At 47.6% G+C, this 15,315-nt stretch overlaps 1 protein-coding gene across 4 annotated transcripts in view; it reads left to right on the forward strand.

The window, feature by feature from the left end:
• reep1 (receptor accessory protein 1) overlaps positions 1-15,315 on the forward strand; it is a 123,421-nt gene that overhangs the window by 92,232 nt on the left and 15,874 nt on the right. For 2 of the 4 annotated variants that reach the window (XM_038793295.1, XM_038793297.1), the window contains one exon: positions 4,466-4,501. The exons of the other annotated variants lie outside the window; for them this stretch is intronic. In XM_038793295.1, the coding sequence (XP_038649223.1) occupies positions 4,466-4,501 (36 nt within the window). The remainder of the gene's footprint in view (positions 1-4,465; positions 4,502-15,315) is intronic. 4 annotated transcript variants of the gene reach the window in all.

Raw genomic sequence — 15,315 nt, forward strand, 5'->3', positions numbered from 1 at the left:
GCGTTGTTTGCAGCATTTCCCCTCTGTCCGCCAAAGTGAGAAAATCATGTCAATTTTCTCCAGGGTTTGCAATCCGGTCAGAGCAACGTGAGCGAATGCTTAACAAGGAGATCTCTTTTGTTTTTTTACATGTCTTGAAGCACAAATCTTTCCTTCCAGCAGACCCAAAAGTTCATGGAAATGCTGCAGCAGCGCTGGATCTCCACTTTTGATGATTTCAGGTTGAGGGATAAATGTACAGATTAGGGAGAACTCTCCAGCTTTTCTATTTGAAAGAGCATCATGGGATCTATGACATGCAGCTCGAAGAGGGCATATGGGGCTTCAGTTTAACCTCCTCTGGAGGAAGGTCCTTCCTCAGTCAGCACTGGGAAGGGAATTTCAGCCTAGATTATTTAAATGTGATGACCTTGACATTGTTCAATATTTAGAAAGGCGGAGCCTGTGACTTTAAACAAGACCAGTTCTCCTCACTCATTCCGTGTCCTCTGTACAGTCAATGGGCCATACCAAGCTGTGCACACCTAAGTAGGTTTTAAGCCCATTTAGGCGAGATCACCCGGGCTCCCGGCATCTACCGGCCTCTCCAGGGGAATCCCAGCTGGGTGACGTTCAGCACTGGGCCACAAAAACGTGGACCAGGCGGAACGACACCTGGGGGGGGGTCTCTCAGGCCATCGAAGGTGGTGGTCATCCTGGGTGGTCAAGGATAGGGTGGGTGGCCCTCTGGCCCTCCCCCTGGAACACAGGCAGCTTGGCATTATCAGGTTGGCACCTTGGCACTGCCATAGTGTCCAGGTTGCACTGCAAAGCCGGCAGGAGCTCTGCCAGGATGGCGGTGCCAGGCTGGCACTGTCATACGTCAGGGCCTGAGGGAGACCGTGCTCATGAAAGGAGGGTGGGAGTGGGGTGGGGTGTGTGGAAGGTGCGGGATGCAGGACGGGTATGAAGGGGTCAGTCTCATCCACTCCATAGGGGGTTGTCATCACTTGGGGGGGTGTGGGACAGTACCCATGTGTGAGGGGCAACATTGCCTGTGGTTGTGGGGTGTGGGGGACCCACAAATTCATTTAGAGATGGGGACAGCCTTTCAAAGCGGTGGCCTAACCTCTGAGGAGCAGGTCTGGCCAGTGAGTTCAATTCCCCAGTGATGAAAATAAAGTGGGACTTAACTAAATGGGAACAAAGTCCCATAGCGAGCCGGTTTAGCCTCATGTTTCCTGACTTTGCAGTGTCGAGAAACACAATGCTATAAAATGGCACTCGTGTTAGATAGGGGGCCTCAGCAGGGAACGTGTGGCGAAGGTCACAAATAGCCCCATTTTGAGCACTGCTCGTCAGAATTCCTCAGTGTAGCGAGAGATCAGGACGCTATTTTTAAATGGTGTCCCAATCCCTGGAGCCTCCAAAGTGGACCCCCCCGACACCCCCAAGCCCCGACACACTATGGAAGGCTAGCTATCTCGCTTTAATATGCAGATTTGCTAAAAACATTATCCTGCCCAAAATGGGCGGGATTTGCATTGCGACATCGCAAACTTTGAAGCTTTGAATTGAAAACTTTGAATATATTCAAGAGGCGGCTGGATACGGCACTTGGGGAGAATGGGATCAAAGGCTATGGGGAGAAAGCGGGATGAGGCTATTGAGTTGGATGATCATCCATGATCGTGGTGAATGGCGGAACAGGCTCAAAGGGCCAAAAGGCCTCCTCCTGCTCCTATCTTCTATATATCTATGTAACATCTCGTCAGAACTCGTAAGGCGTTGTGAGCCGGGTTGATCCCGGAAGCAGGGTCTCCCGGCTTCTATTGGCCACGCTGCACCGCGGCGAGCTACTTTTTGTGCACAGCGTGGCTGTAAAATCGCTTCCTAAGTGTGGGCTTGACCGGAGCGAAACTCCCCAGGGCCTAAAAATGTGACTAAGCGTGGTTACATGTCGGCGGGAACTTGCCAACAGAACCGAGGAAAAACCTCCAGCAAAATCCGCTACAAATGACACTTTAAAACTTTTCTGTTAGATCGCGCCCGTTGGATTTTAGCCTTCCAGGCACTGACATATTAAATTAAGCATACTTAAAGCTATACCTTATTTCTAATGTTTACCAATACAAATATAAACCCCTTAAAATTACCTTTGTTTTCCTAACACACTAAATCGCAACATTTTCCATTTTCATCGCCCAAAATATAGCAAAATATACCAAAATCACCCATGTTACTACCCCCTGGGCTGGTCAATTCCAGCCCCACTTGACCAGGAGTCACAACACAATTGAAATTAACTATTAATTCTTAAAGATTGACATGGGGAGAAATGTTTATTATACCATGTTGATGTCATTGGCTATGTTATTTTTATAAAAATTTTCAATACCTTAATAAAAATAATTTTTTTAAAAAAACTATTAATTCCTAGAAAATACCCAAAGTCTTTAATCTCTGGCTGCCCAATAACTACAGTCACCCAGTTTGTAAATTTAAACACAATTAAGCTTTATTAATAACAAGAACTATAATTAAATATGCAGCAAAATACAACTGGTTGACTATTATCTAATTCCTAACTCCCTCCTCTTCAAATCGTCCCACCCTCTCCACACACACAAGACAGACTAACACAGAGGGGAAAGAGGGGTGTAAAGAAAAAATAATGTGAAAAGTAAAAAGGATAAAAGTCTCTTTTCAGATGGATGTCTTCCAGCACAGCTTTCTTCAGTCGAGATCTTCAGTTGCAGATTTTTGCTTTCACTCTATAATGGTTTTCACTGTAGATTCATCCAGGTCTCAGAAAACAGCAGATATGCAGTATTTTGGAAAAAGAGAGAAAGACAGCAGCTCACTGCTTCGTCCCCCAGCATCCAGGACCCAACTGTTCCTTCCTGGGTTCTGTGAAAACCATCCCACACGGTAAGACCCAATCACCATGGCAGCACGGTGGTGCAGTGGGTTAGCCCAGCAGCTTCACGGTGCCGAGGTCCCAGGTTCGATCCCGGTTCTGCGTCACTGTCCGTGTGGAGTTTGCACATTCTCCCCGTGTTTGCGTGGGTTTCACCCCCACAACCCAAAGATGTGCAGGTTAGGTGGATTGACCACGCTAAATTGCCCCTTCATTGGAAAAAATTAGTTGGATAGACTAAATTTATAAAAAACAAAAACCTAATCATCACGTGATATCGGGAAGAATATGTCCTTTGGCCAATTGATTGGCCAACAGCCAACCAATCGAAACAAATCCCTCCAAACCCTCAGGTGCCAGAAAGTCTGAGTTCTGCTGTTCAGAAGCTAAATCCCCAATAACACAGTGTACTATTTTGCGACTTTTGAGTTCCTCACTTCCTCTTAAAGATATATGTCCATTAAATATCCATGGATCAAAAGTGCTAACCACAAAGTAAAAGAAATGGGAAATAAGGGATTTAACAGGAAAGTCCCTTACAATTGGGAAGAGTGACATGAGAATTGTTAATTCCGCGTTCTATGGATCACCCAAGGATGAAACTTGTATGCACATTTCTCCATATTTAATTTTTTTTTTAAATTTTGACCGTAAAACATTCTCGATTTAAGGTGCTTCATCATAGTACTGAGTTTCAATACATCAAAACTGGCATCCTAATTTGTCTGAGGGCACTACCAAGTCAATTGGTAATCAAGCCTCCCACATGCTCTATTCCTTTCTTAGATTGAAATCATCTTTCTGTCACGACCTAGCATGATTACTCAGGAGTTATTCCAGACCTATTCTGCTTAATGTCTAAACCAATATTTTTAAAAGCCTGACGACTAACCTCCGATCTTAAATTCCACTTTAACGTTGTTGATAACACATTTCCAAAATTCCATGGTGCCTCCGCCCATAATTAATTATCAACATATATAATGAATGTGCCTCAAAAGTTTCCCTTTTTGATTTCAGTAAACCACTGCGGGGTCTGCTTTCAGAAAATAGATCTCATTGAGAAATACCACGCCCAGAGGTATCATTCAGGCCATAAACACATTTCTTTACTTTCCATGAATAGCGTGAATTAGATAGCGAGTTGTTATTAAGTTGAAGTTAAGAACTGCCCTATTAAGTTGAAGTTCTCCAGCTTTTCATTTACGCCGCAGGTCACACGTTTGTGCAAGAGGAAGATTTGCTTTTGTAAGGCATCCTATCGCATCTTTGAGAAAGGTCATTAAATACAATGAATTATTTTCAAAGTCTGTTTATTATTGCAGGCAAAACCAAACTGCACCCATTTTGGTACCAAGTTCCTCACATACAGCAATGAGATGAATAGCCAGTTAATCTCTTCTTGTAGGAGCATGTTAGCCAAGACAAGATTTCACTTACCCCAGAATATTTTGTTTCTCATACTTCCATGATCCTGGTGCTGATTTGTATTCCTTTGCTGATTTGTCAATTGTTTAATTTTGTTGGTAAATGTTTTTCCTTCGACATTCCTATTTTTCCCCCCAGTTTTTAGAAATGGCATCATATTCAATATAATAACAGGTAAGTCATAATAATTTGGGAATGGGACCGTGGAATTCATCCTGGGCTCATACTGTTTGAGCTGTTGATTGTGCTGACTCACCTGCTGGCTATAATAATATTGGAAATGGTTGGATTGAAGGATGGATTGCTATGTTAAAATCAAATGCACTAACACAGGCTCAGATCATTCCGGTGCTGTTCTGTAGTTGGCTGGTGGAATGACTGTCCTGATGGCTCAGTTGGAAAATGCATATCTGCGTGTAACACTAAAGTTATGAGGGCCAGGAAAGTTCTCAGCCTGCTTCCTGATCTGTGCTGGGTTTTCTGTTTTGAATGAAGGCCGTAATAAGTTGCTATGTCTGCATTACCTGGTTCTGATATTCTATTCTTGTTCTTCATACACTTATGGAATCATACAGAACAGAAAGAGGTTTTTCAGCCCCTGGTTCTTGAAGGAAGTATCCATCAGGTCATAATCCACTGTCCTTTCCCCATTGCCCCGTTTTTTTATTCCCAAGTTGTTATGGTCCAGTTAAACACCAGTAATGTTTTGCTTAAAGTAGACAAAGTTTGAAATCCCAGTTTCCCCACTGTGAGATAATAGCCACAAGATCTCACGGTTTTAAACAAACAAAATAAACTTTATTGTACAGAGTCAGGAAAGTAAAACCATTTACAATATCTATCTTATACACTAGCATTCGGAATTAACATGAGGTAGATATGAATTAACCGGCAGGCTGTGATTGAACACACCACACTGCACATTAAATGGCATTTGCAACCAAGCCAGATGCCACGGATTTCTCAGCAAATCACCAGGCATCAATGACCACTGTGTGTCACAATATCTGGTTAGAACTCGGCCTCCCTCATGAGGGATTTCGACACTTCACTTTCAAAGATCTAATTTCTTCAAAAGCTACGCCAACTCGCACTGCCTCTGTGATTGCTCACCTTCAGATGGCTCAATCTTTTGTCCTGAGTCTGCGCTCCAAGGGATTCACAGAGCTGCACTCCCACTTCTAATTTCCAGCACCCTTGCAACTCTTTCACAGACCGCTAGCTTAAGACTACGTGAGGTTGAGACTGATAAACCCTCACGCCCTCCATCTCAGTCTGCCGAAAGTGACTTGGGCACTCAAGCAATGTACAGGAAAGTGGCTGATGCCGATGAAACTGAACCTCAGCCACTGTAAGTGCTTACAAGAAAGAAGGTCTTGCATTTATGTTGCGTGTTTCGCAGCATGTCCCAGAGTGCTTTATACTTTTTTTAATGTCATCACTGTTGCCATGTAGGAAGCATGGCAGCCAGTTACACACATACATACAAACATACGAATCAGGAGCAGGAGGAGGCCACTCGGCCCCTCGAGCCTGCTCCTCCATTCAATAAGATCAGGACTGATCTGATTGTAACCTCAACCCTACAATCTTGCCAACGCCTGATAACTTTCACCACCTTGCTAATCAAAAATCTATCTACCAGTGCCTTAAAGATATTCAAAGACTCTGCCTTTTCAGGAAGAAAGTTCCAGAGACTCATGACCCTCAGAGAGAAAACGTTTCACCTCATTTCGGTCTTAAACGAGCGACCCCTTATTTTTAAACAATGACCGCTGGTTCTGGATTCTCCCACAAGAGGAAATATCCTCTCCACATCCTCCTGTCAATACCCCTCAGGTTCTTGAAGTTGCCTCTTACTCTTCTAAACTCCAGTGAATACAAGCCTAACCTGTCCAACCTTTCCTCATAAGACAACCCACCCATTCCTGGTATTAGTCCAGTAAAAAAAAAAATCACTTATTGTCACAAGTCGGCTTCAATAAAGTTACTGTGAAAAGTTCCGAGTCGCCACATTCCGCCACCTGTTTGGGGAGGCTGGAACGGGAATTGAACCCGAGCTGCTGGTCTTATTCTGCATTACAAGCCAGCTGTCTTAGCCCACTGTGCTAAACGAGATCCTCTCTGAACCCTCTCTGAACAGCCCCTGACACTTTTACTTATTTCTTTAAATAAGGTGACCAATAATATACACAGTATTCCAAATGTGGCCTCATCAGTGTCCTGTATAAATGACGCATAACGTCCCTACTGTTGTAATCAATTCTCCTCACATTCTATTAGCTTTCTGAATTACTTGCTATGCCTGCTAGCTTTTTCTCATTCATGCACTAGGACATCCAGATCCCTCTAAATCACAGAGGTCTGCAATATCTCTTGTTACCATTTAGATAATAAGTTTTTTAAATTCTTTTTGCCAAAGCGGACCATTTCACATTTGTCAAAATCCCCCCGGGTTGCGCAGTCCTTTGGTTCTTCATCTTTTTTTTCCCCTATCTTATTCCTCGTTGTTGGCCTCTAACAGGTTTTGGAACAGGCCGACAAACTGCCCTCAAGTATCCAGGAAGCCTTCCTCTGACCCTCGGATGGCGTGCTTAATCTTCTCCAGGTGGAGAAATTCCGAGAGGTCAGCAAGCCAGTCTGCAGCTGTGGGTGGTGCTGCTGATCGCCAGCCGAGCAGGATTCTCCGGCGTGCGATTAGGGAAGCGAAAGCAAAGGCGTTGGCCCCCTTCCCCATGTGTAGCTCTGGCTGCTCCGATACCCCGGAGATTGCCACTATAGGGCATGGCTTCACCCTCACCCCACAACCTTGGACATTGCCTCGGAGAAGGCTGTCCAGAACCCAGCAAGCATTTGTCCTCCACCTCCGGGAAGAACCTGCCCATTCGGGTTCTGGTCAGGTGTGCTCTGTGCACCACTTTGAGCTGCATTAGGCTTAGCCTTGTGCAGGAGGAGGTGAAATTCACCCTGTTCAGTGCTTCACTCCAGAGTCCCCATCCTACCTCTGTCCCCAGTTTGTCCTCCCATTTTTGTCTGGTCCCGTCCAGTGGTGTTTGGGCTCTGTCCGGTAGCTGTCCGTATATTTTCCCACATAGCCACTCCCTTCTCGCTGCTTGTGCCTATCAGGTCCTCTAGTAGTGTGCTATCTGGGGCCCCAGGGTACCCTAATGTCTCTTTGCGGAGGAAGTGTTTTATTTGGAGGTGTCTCAATTCCTGTCCTTTTGCTAGTTTCCACTTCCTCGTCAGTTCATCCAGTGTCGCCAGTCTGCGCCCTACATAGAAGACCGTCAATGTGCCCCCGTTCCCGCCTCCATCTTTTGAAGGTGGTATCTAGCATGGCTGGGGGGAATCTGTGATTGCCGCAAATGTGTTGTCTCAACTGGGTCCATGTTCTCAGCGTGGCCGCTACCACTGGGCTCGTTGTGTATCTTGTTGAGGAGGATGGGAGTGCTGCTGTGGCCAGGGCCCAGAGGGTTGTTCCTTTACAGGATGCCTCTTCCCTCGTGTATAATTAATATTGCTATTTCCCTATTGGCTGTCTGCTTTCTCAGCTGGTGAGCCAATAGGCGGCCAGCCTTGTCTCCATGTTCGTAGATGGTCCCCCGTATCTGGTGGAGTTGGTGCACTGCTTTCCTGGTGGATAGCAGGTTAAAGTCCATTTGCAGCTTTTTCCTCTCCGCCAGCAGCTCTACGGTCGAGGCCTCGGAGTATTTCCTATTGACTTCCAGAATGGAGTCCACTAGCTGTTGCCTGGCCACCCTCTCTTTATCTCTACTTGCCTTGTAGGCTGATATGCCCTCAATTATGGCACGAGAGAGTGTAATCGTAAAACAAAGGCTTTAATAAACAGAGAACTTCACCAGCCGGGGAGATGAGTGCTCACTGAGCGCCGCCCACAGTACGTCACCTTATATCCAGCCCCTGGGAGGTGGAGCCAGAGGCGGAGTCCTCCGGGGTTCCAAACCCGGTCTTAAAGGGACATTACATGCATAATCTTAAAGGCACATTTACCCATTCATCACATAGGCTATGATCTCTACTCTGATCATGGCCTTCATTGCCTCTCAGAACGTGGAGGGTGAGACCTCCCCGTTTGGTTGTTACTAACGTAATCGCCTATGGCCTGCAATATTTTTTGGCAGAAAGCCTTGTTGGCCAGGAGGTCCGTGTCCAGCCTCCATGTGGGGCGCTGGGCCCGACCTGTCTCCAACCTCACATCCATATAATGTGGAGTGTGGCCGGAGATAACGATCGCGGAGTACTCCGTTCCCGTGATCCCCGGAAGCACAGATTTCCCCACTGCAAAGAAGTCGATACGGGTGTATACCTTGGGCACCTGCGAAAAGAACAAGAACTCCTTTTCTCCCGGGTGCAGGAACCTCCATGGGTCCACCGCCCCCATCTTTTCCATGAAGGCCCCCAGCTCCCTAGCCATGCCAGACGTTTTCCCCGTTCTGGGGTTTGATCGGTCGGTCAGTGGGTCCAGCATGCAGTTAGTCGCCCCCCATAATCAGTCAGTGTGTGTCAAGGTCGGGGATTTCTGCCATGGTCTTCTTCATGAATTCTGAGTCGTCCCAGTTGGGAGCGTACACGTTTACCAGTACGACAGGTGCCCCTTCCAGGACACCGCTGACCATGACGTACCGTCCCCCTGGGTCCGTAACTGTCTTGGTTCCCGTAAACCTCGTCCTTTTGCTAATTAAAATCGCTCCCCCCCCCCCCCCCCCCCCCCCCCCCGGGGCCCTTGTCCCGTAGCATGAGTGGTACGTCTGTCCGACCCAGCCCTTCCTTACCAGCAGTCGGTCCTTCTCCCTCAGGTGCGTCTCTTGTAGATAGATTATGTCGGCTTTTAGGATTCTTAGGTGGGCGAACCCTCTGGATCTTTTCACTGGGCCGTTGAGTCCCCTTACATTCTATGTAACAATTCTGGTGGGGGGTTTCTAACTCCCCGGTCCTGTGGGATCTCCCATACTTACCTGGTGGACGCGCCCCTGCACTCCGGGGGTTCCCTTTGCTAGGGGACCGTCCAAAATGGCCAGGGTCGCCGCTCTCACTAAGGGGTCGGGCCCAGCGCTCAGGGGTTTCCCTTTGCCCAGGGGGCACCCAATGTGGCCACCAGCTGTGTGTACGCCACACGAGTGCGCACCTGCGCTCCGGAGTCTCCTGATGCCCTCTCGAGTAGCTGTTTGCGGCACCCTCTTGGTTCCTCGCCCTGCTCCATGCCCGCCGAGGCCTATGTCTGTACTGCTTCACTATCTCACCCTTCTCTTTGCTTCTCTTTTGTTCTGCGTTCTCCCCCAGACTCCTCTCCCCCCCCCCCCCCCAGCCCCTTTCCCTTTGTCCCACCTCCGTGTTCTCCCCCCCTTCTGTCCCCCCCCTCCCCTCCTTGTGCCAGACGTTCCCCCTCCCCTGACAGGGGCGTCTCGGCCCTCCTTCTTTCCTGCCCTCCCGTGCTGACCCTCCTCACTAGTACGGTGGCCCTCCTCCCAGTATTCACCCAGTTCTGGCCCTGTTTAACCTTTCTCCTACTGGCCCTTGTCTCGCCCTCCTGTTTGCTTTCCTCACCCTCATTTCCCTCGCTCCACTCCTCCCACTACATTGAGGGAGGAGACAAGCTCTGAGACAAGACAGCACAGTCCCACGCAAGACATAACACACATGTGCCCAGTTTATGAGTCCATTGTCCTTGTAAGCGGTCTGTCCTCCGCTCTTTGTTCTGGTTTCCCGGCCTTTTCCGTCCCCATGTCTTTCATTGCGGTTGCGTGTGCTCCTTCCCCAGCTTGTTCACTCTAACACACTCATCAGCCGCCGCTGTGGTGTTAAAATACAGCTCTTTCCCCTCAAATGTTACTCAGAGTTTGGCCGGGAATAACATCCCAAATGTTACCTTGCTTTTGTGCAGTGCTGATTTTGCCTTGTTGAATTCAGCCCTTTTTTTGGCCAGGTCCGCCCCAATGTCCTGATACACCCTTATGGTCTTCCCTTCCTACGTGCTCTGTTTCGTTTGCCGGGCCCACTTTAGGATTCTCTCCCGGTCTTGGAACCGGTGCAGCTTCGCAATAATTGCTCTGGGCTGGTCCCTGACTTTGGGCTTGGGTCGGAATGCCCTGTGCTCCCTGTCTATTTCCGGTGGGTTTGGGAATACCTCCTTTCCCACCAGCTTGCCCATCATTTGGGTGATGTAGTCTGTTGGGTCTCTGCCCTCTATCCCCTCTGGCAGACCCACTATTTTAATGTTCTGCTGTCTCTACCTATTTTCCTGGTCCTCCACTTTCCCTCTTAGACTCCCCTGGGCCGTTACTAACCTTGTGACCTCGGCTTCTAGGGTTATCACCCTGTCACTCTGGTCCGGGGCGGCCCTCTCCAACTCCAGAATCGTTTTTTTCTGCTCCTTCACTTCCCTTTCCAGGCCTTTGATGGTCTGCTGCATTTTGTGCGTCGTCTCCTTCATCATTGCTTGGAGCTCCGACCAGAGCCCCTCCTTTATGCTGGTCGCTGCATCATGCTCACGATCCGCTGCTTGGTCCGCCATCGTTTTCCCTTTCAGGCTCATCTCTGTCTCGTCCTGTGGGGCCGCCTGCCTGCGCGTCCGCTGGTCATGCGCCTTCCCCTCGCTGCTGCTGCTGCTGGCATTTCGCTGTCCCTTCACCTTTGGTGTTTTTCTTTACTCCAGCTATCTGTCTCTCTCTCTTTCTTTCCCCGCTGCTGTTCCTTCGACCACTCACTTAATCTACCTACATCCTTGTGTCCTCGTCACAATTTACTTTCCTATCCATCTCTGTGCCATCAGCAAATTTAGCGACCATACCTTCGGTCCTTTCATCCAAGTCATTGATATCAATTGTAAAAAGTTGGGACCCCAGCACTGATCCCTGAGGCACACCACTCGTCACACCCTGCCACCCAGATAAATACCCATTTATTCCCACTCTCTGTTTCCTGTTAGCTGGCTAATTTGTGTACAGCAGGATCCACCATTGGTCTGATGATGTAATAATCAGTTTTTGGGATGTTGACTGAAGGTTAAACATTAGCCAAGACTCCCATTCACAATTCCCTTGACACGCTCAGTATTTTCAGCATTTTCATAACTCCACTGCTGTTTTTTAGAGACGGTGCAGGCAGAACCTCGGTTTGCAGCACTCCTTCGGTTCTGCACTGGATTTTCAGTCTTGATTTTTGGGCTCAAGACCATAAAACATAGGAGCAGATGTAGGCCATTCGGCCCATCGAGTTTGCTCCGCCATTCAATGAGATCATTTTTTTAAATTTTAGAGTACCCAATTATTTTTTTTCCAATTAAGGGGCAGTTTAGCGTGGCCAATCCACCTACCCTGCATATCTTTGGGTTGTGGGGGTGAAACCCATGCAGACACAGGGAGAATGTACAAACTCCACACAGACAGTGACCCAGGGCCAGGATTTGAACCCGGGTCCTCAGCGCCTTGAGGCAGCAGTGCTAACCACGTGCCGCCCATTCAATGAGATCATGTCTGATTTGATCATCCTCAACTTTTTCCCGCCTTCTCCCCATTACCCTTGATTCCCTTACTGATTAAAAATCTGTCTATCTCAGTCTTGAGCATACTTAACGGCCCACATTACAGCTCTCTGCAGTAAAGAAATCCACATAACCACTATCCACTGAGAGAAGAATTTCCTCCTCATCTCTGTCTTAAATAAGCAACTCCTAAATTTAACCAATTACCATCTGACTCAGAGGTGAGAGCGTCTCCATCTGAGTCCCGGCTGACACTGCCATGCGGGAATATATGAGGGGAGGTAACTGAAGGGGCGAAGGAGCGAAAGCAACGGTCTAGTGCTGTGGGTAATAAAGTGGAACCCCTGCCACTGGACTACTGTGCGTTCTGTGAAGTGTAACTTGGCTTTGGGAAAACTGCCAAGAGCTGACAAAAGCCTGTGTCTGAAGGCAAAAGAATTAACCTTTGCATATATTTTACCAGCTGATATATAGAGAAGAACTCTGACACTTCACAGCAGGTCAATTTCCATACCAGCCAACTATCATCAAGGGAGGAACTGCTATCTTATCCTTCCAGGACAGCTAGGCTGTATTGGCCTCTCCTCCCCTCTCTCTCGTTCTCTCTCTCCTCTCATGTCAAGAGACTCAGCAATAAGATTCACAAGAGCAGGCCAACCACTGCCTTTTGTCAGGGGCCGAAAATAACTCATGACAAACACCTTCTTAAAAAAAACATGTACTTTCAGTGAAGTAGAAATTCTAATTCATGGATAAAAGCTACGTCCTATATTGTCACAGTAAGAAGTCTTACAACACCAGGTTAAAGTCCAACAGGTTTGTTTCAAACACGAGCTTTCGGGGCACTGCTCCTTCCTCATTCACCTGAGGAAGGAGCAGTGCTCCGAAAGCTAGTGATTTGAAACAAACCTGTTGGACTTTAACCTGGTGTTGTAAGACTTCTTACTGTGCTCACCCCAGTCCAACGCCGGCATCTCCACATCATGGCTATATTGTCAGAGAGGGGCTTTTTATAAAGTGATAAGGCTAATGTGCAAACAATGCTGAATATAGTAAGCTGAGTCAACAGAAACATCATGAACCCAGCACATAGCCTGCTTCCCGCTAGCAGCAGAATTTTATGTGGTTTAAAAGATTCCGTTTGTTGAAAAAGCTCCAGAAACTCACAGCCTGTCCCAGAGCGCTGCACTGTCCCAGGAGGAACTCCTGGTGTTCGCAGAAAGCAATCATTCCCTTTTTTGACAATGTTTGCAACAAATTAAATTGCACCGGATTCCAGGGGAAGCCCAAGCACATTTTAGCTCATAAACTGAAATAAAGGGGAATAATTTGCATTGAATCGCAGCTATTTGTGGAGAGTGGAGGGAGCGGCTAAATTAGAAGGATTTGAAAAGATTGATATTGCAGGAGCCAGTAATGGCATTCATTGATTTCTGTCAAGTCATCAACCTGTTGTGTTATGTACTCTGGGATAACACAGGCTGCAACGCGATGCAGCTTTGACCAAAAGATACTCCAGACTTTGAAGTAAGTTCAATGTGATTTATTGAACTATTAGCACAGTTCTCTATACACCCACGTGGTGGGTGTGATGCTTCTGATCTGCCCCTGTCCTACTCTCTAAGTGTCGCCTGTGGAAAGAGACATGAGCATGTGTGCCCTGTCCTTTTATATGGGTTGTGTAATGCCCCCTTGTGATAGTGTCACCTCTGGGTGTCTTGACTGCCCATTGGTCGTGTCCTATTCTATGTGTTCTTTAGCTGTATGTCTGCATGTCATGACATCTCTGGTGCTCCCTCTAGTGTTTACTTAGTGTATTTACATTAACCCCTTGTGTATTTACAGTGATGCATATCACCACACAACCCAGTCACTATAATTGCCCACGGCACCTGAAGTAGGAAAACTGCCAGGGTTACAGCTCCTAAACCTCAAAGGGGGCAACTAGCAACAAGTTTGCGGTTAACTATGCTGTGCCCCGTACAAATAAATACCCTGATGACACTCAGGTGTCGAATTTGGATTGTGTCCGGATTCGGGCCTGTGAGGTGAAATTAACGATGGCCAAAGTGGAGCTAGGTGGAGAATCTTTTTTTTAAATTGTGTTTATGTTGCTGCCTACAGCAACTCCCCCAAAGGCACCTAGTTTTGGCTCCATGCCTGAAAATGCCGACAGCTGCACAGTCCATGCTGCAATGAGACAGTCACATGGGGGAATGGTGGCTGAAACTGGCATTGGACCTTGGATTTGCACTGGGAATGAGCCTGATGCTGGTTTCAGGTGAGCATCCTGGACCACACCAGGAGGCCCGAACCTTGTTGGCATGCAGCGCTTATCCAACTCAAAATGTGCATGCGAGGGGCAGCAAGGTGGCGCATTGGTTAGCACTGCTGCCTCACGGCGCCGAGGTCCCAGGTTCGATCCCGGCTCTGGGTCACTGTCCGTGTGGAGTTTGCACATTCTCCCCCTGTCTGCGTGGGTCTCACCCCCACAACCCAAAGGTGTGCGGGATAGGTGGATTAGCCCCTTAAATGGAAAAAATGAATTACATAGATAGAACAGTACAGCACAGAACAGGCCCTTCGGCCCTCGATGTTGTGCCGAGCAATGATCACCCTACTTAAACCCACGTAACCCAACAATCCCCCCATTAACCTTACACTACGGGCAATTTAGCATGGCCAATCCACCTAACCCGCACATCTTTGGACTGTGGGAGGAAACCGGAGCACCCGGAGGAAACCCACGCACACACGGGGAGGACGTGCAGACTCCACACAGACAGTGACCCAGCCGGGAATCGAACCTGGGACCCTGGAGCTGTGAAGCATTGATGCTAACCACCATGCTACCGTGAGGCCCCTACACTAAGTTTATATTTAAAAAAATGTGCATGCGCAACAAGTACCGCACTGGAGTCGTCAGTGCCCATGTCTTGCCCAATGAACAGTCATATTGTGATCTAATTTCTCGGCCTCACACTTCAGGCTTATGCAGGAAGTTAGCCTTTATCTTACTTATTTACAATTACTCTTTAACTACGCAAGCATGAGTGAGCTTAATTTAACAACTGTTGTTGTTGTTGACTTAACTGTTGTTAATGTTGATTTAACAACTGCCAGGGATTGAAAATAATTGTGTAGTATTTATTCTGACTGTACTGGCATGTACCTGCAATGTGGATACTAATGAATACTTGAGTTGCTGAAAATTACAGCTCATGGTGGCATTTGATTGTATTAATGAATAAAATGATTTTTTTTGGCAAGTTTACTCACACCCGTTCGATGACTCTATCCGGTCACCAGTGCCCCCCTTCCTCGATCCCGAGGGCTGAAATTTAAACAATAATTTAATGCTGGGAGCATCTTTAATGACTTTGAGGTGAGACTTCTTCCTCATTCTCGAGAGCTGACGGCCAATTGGATGGCCGGCAGCTCTGTAGTCCCAACAGTGCCAGCCAGGAGCAGTGGCCGCTTCTGGGAC

Source organism: Scyliorhinus canicula, chromosome 3, assembly GCF_902713615.1.
Source record: "Scyliorhinus canicula chromosome 3, sScyCan1.1, whole genome shotgun sequence".
Taxonomy (NCBI): Eukaryota; Metazoa; Chordata; class Chondrichthyes; order Carcharhiniformes; family Scyliorhinidae; genus Scyliorhinus; species Scyliorhinus canicula.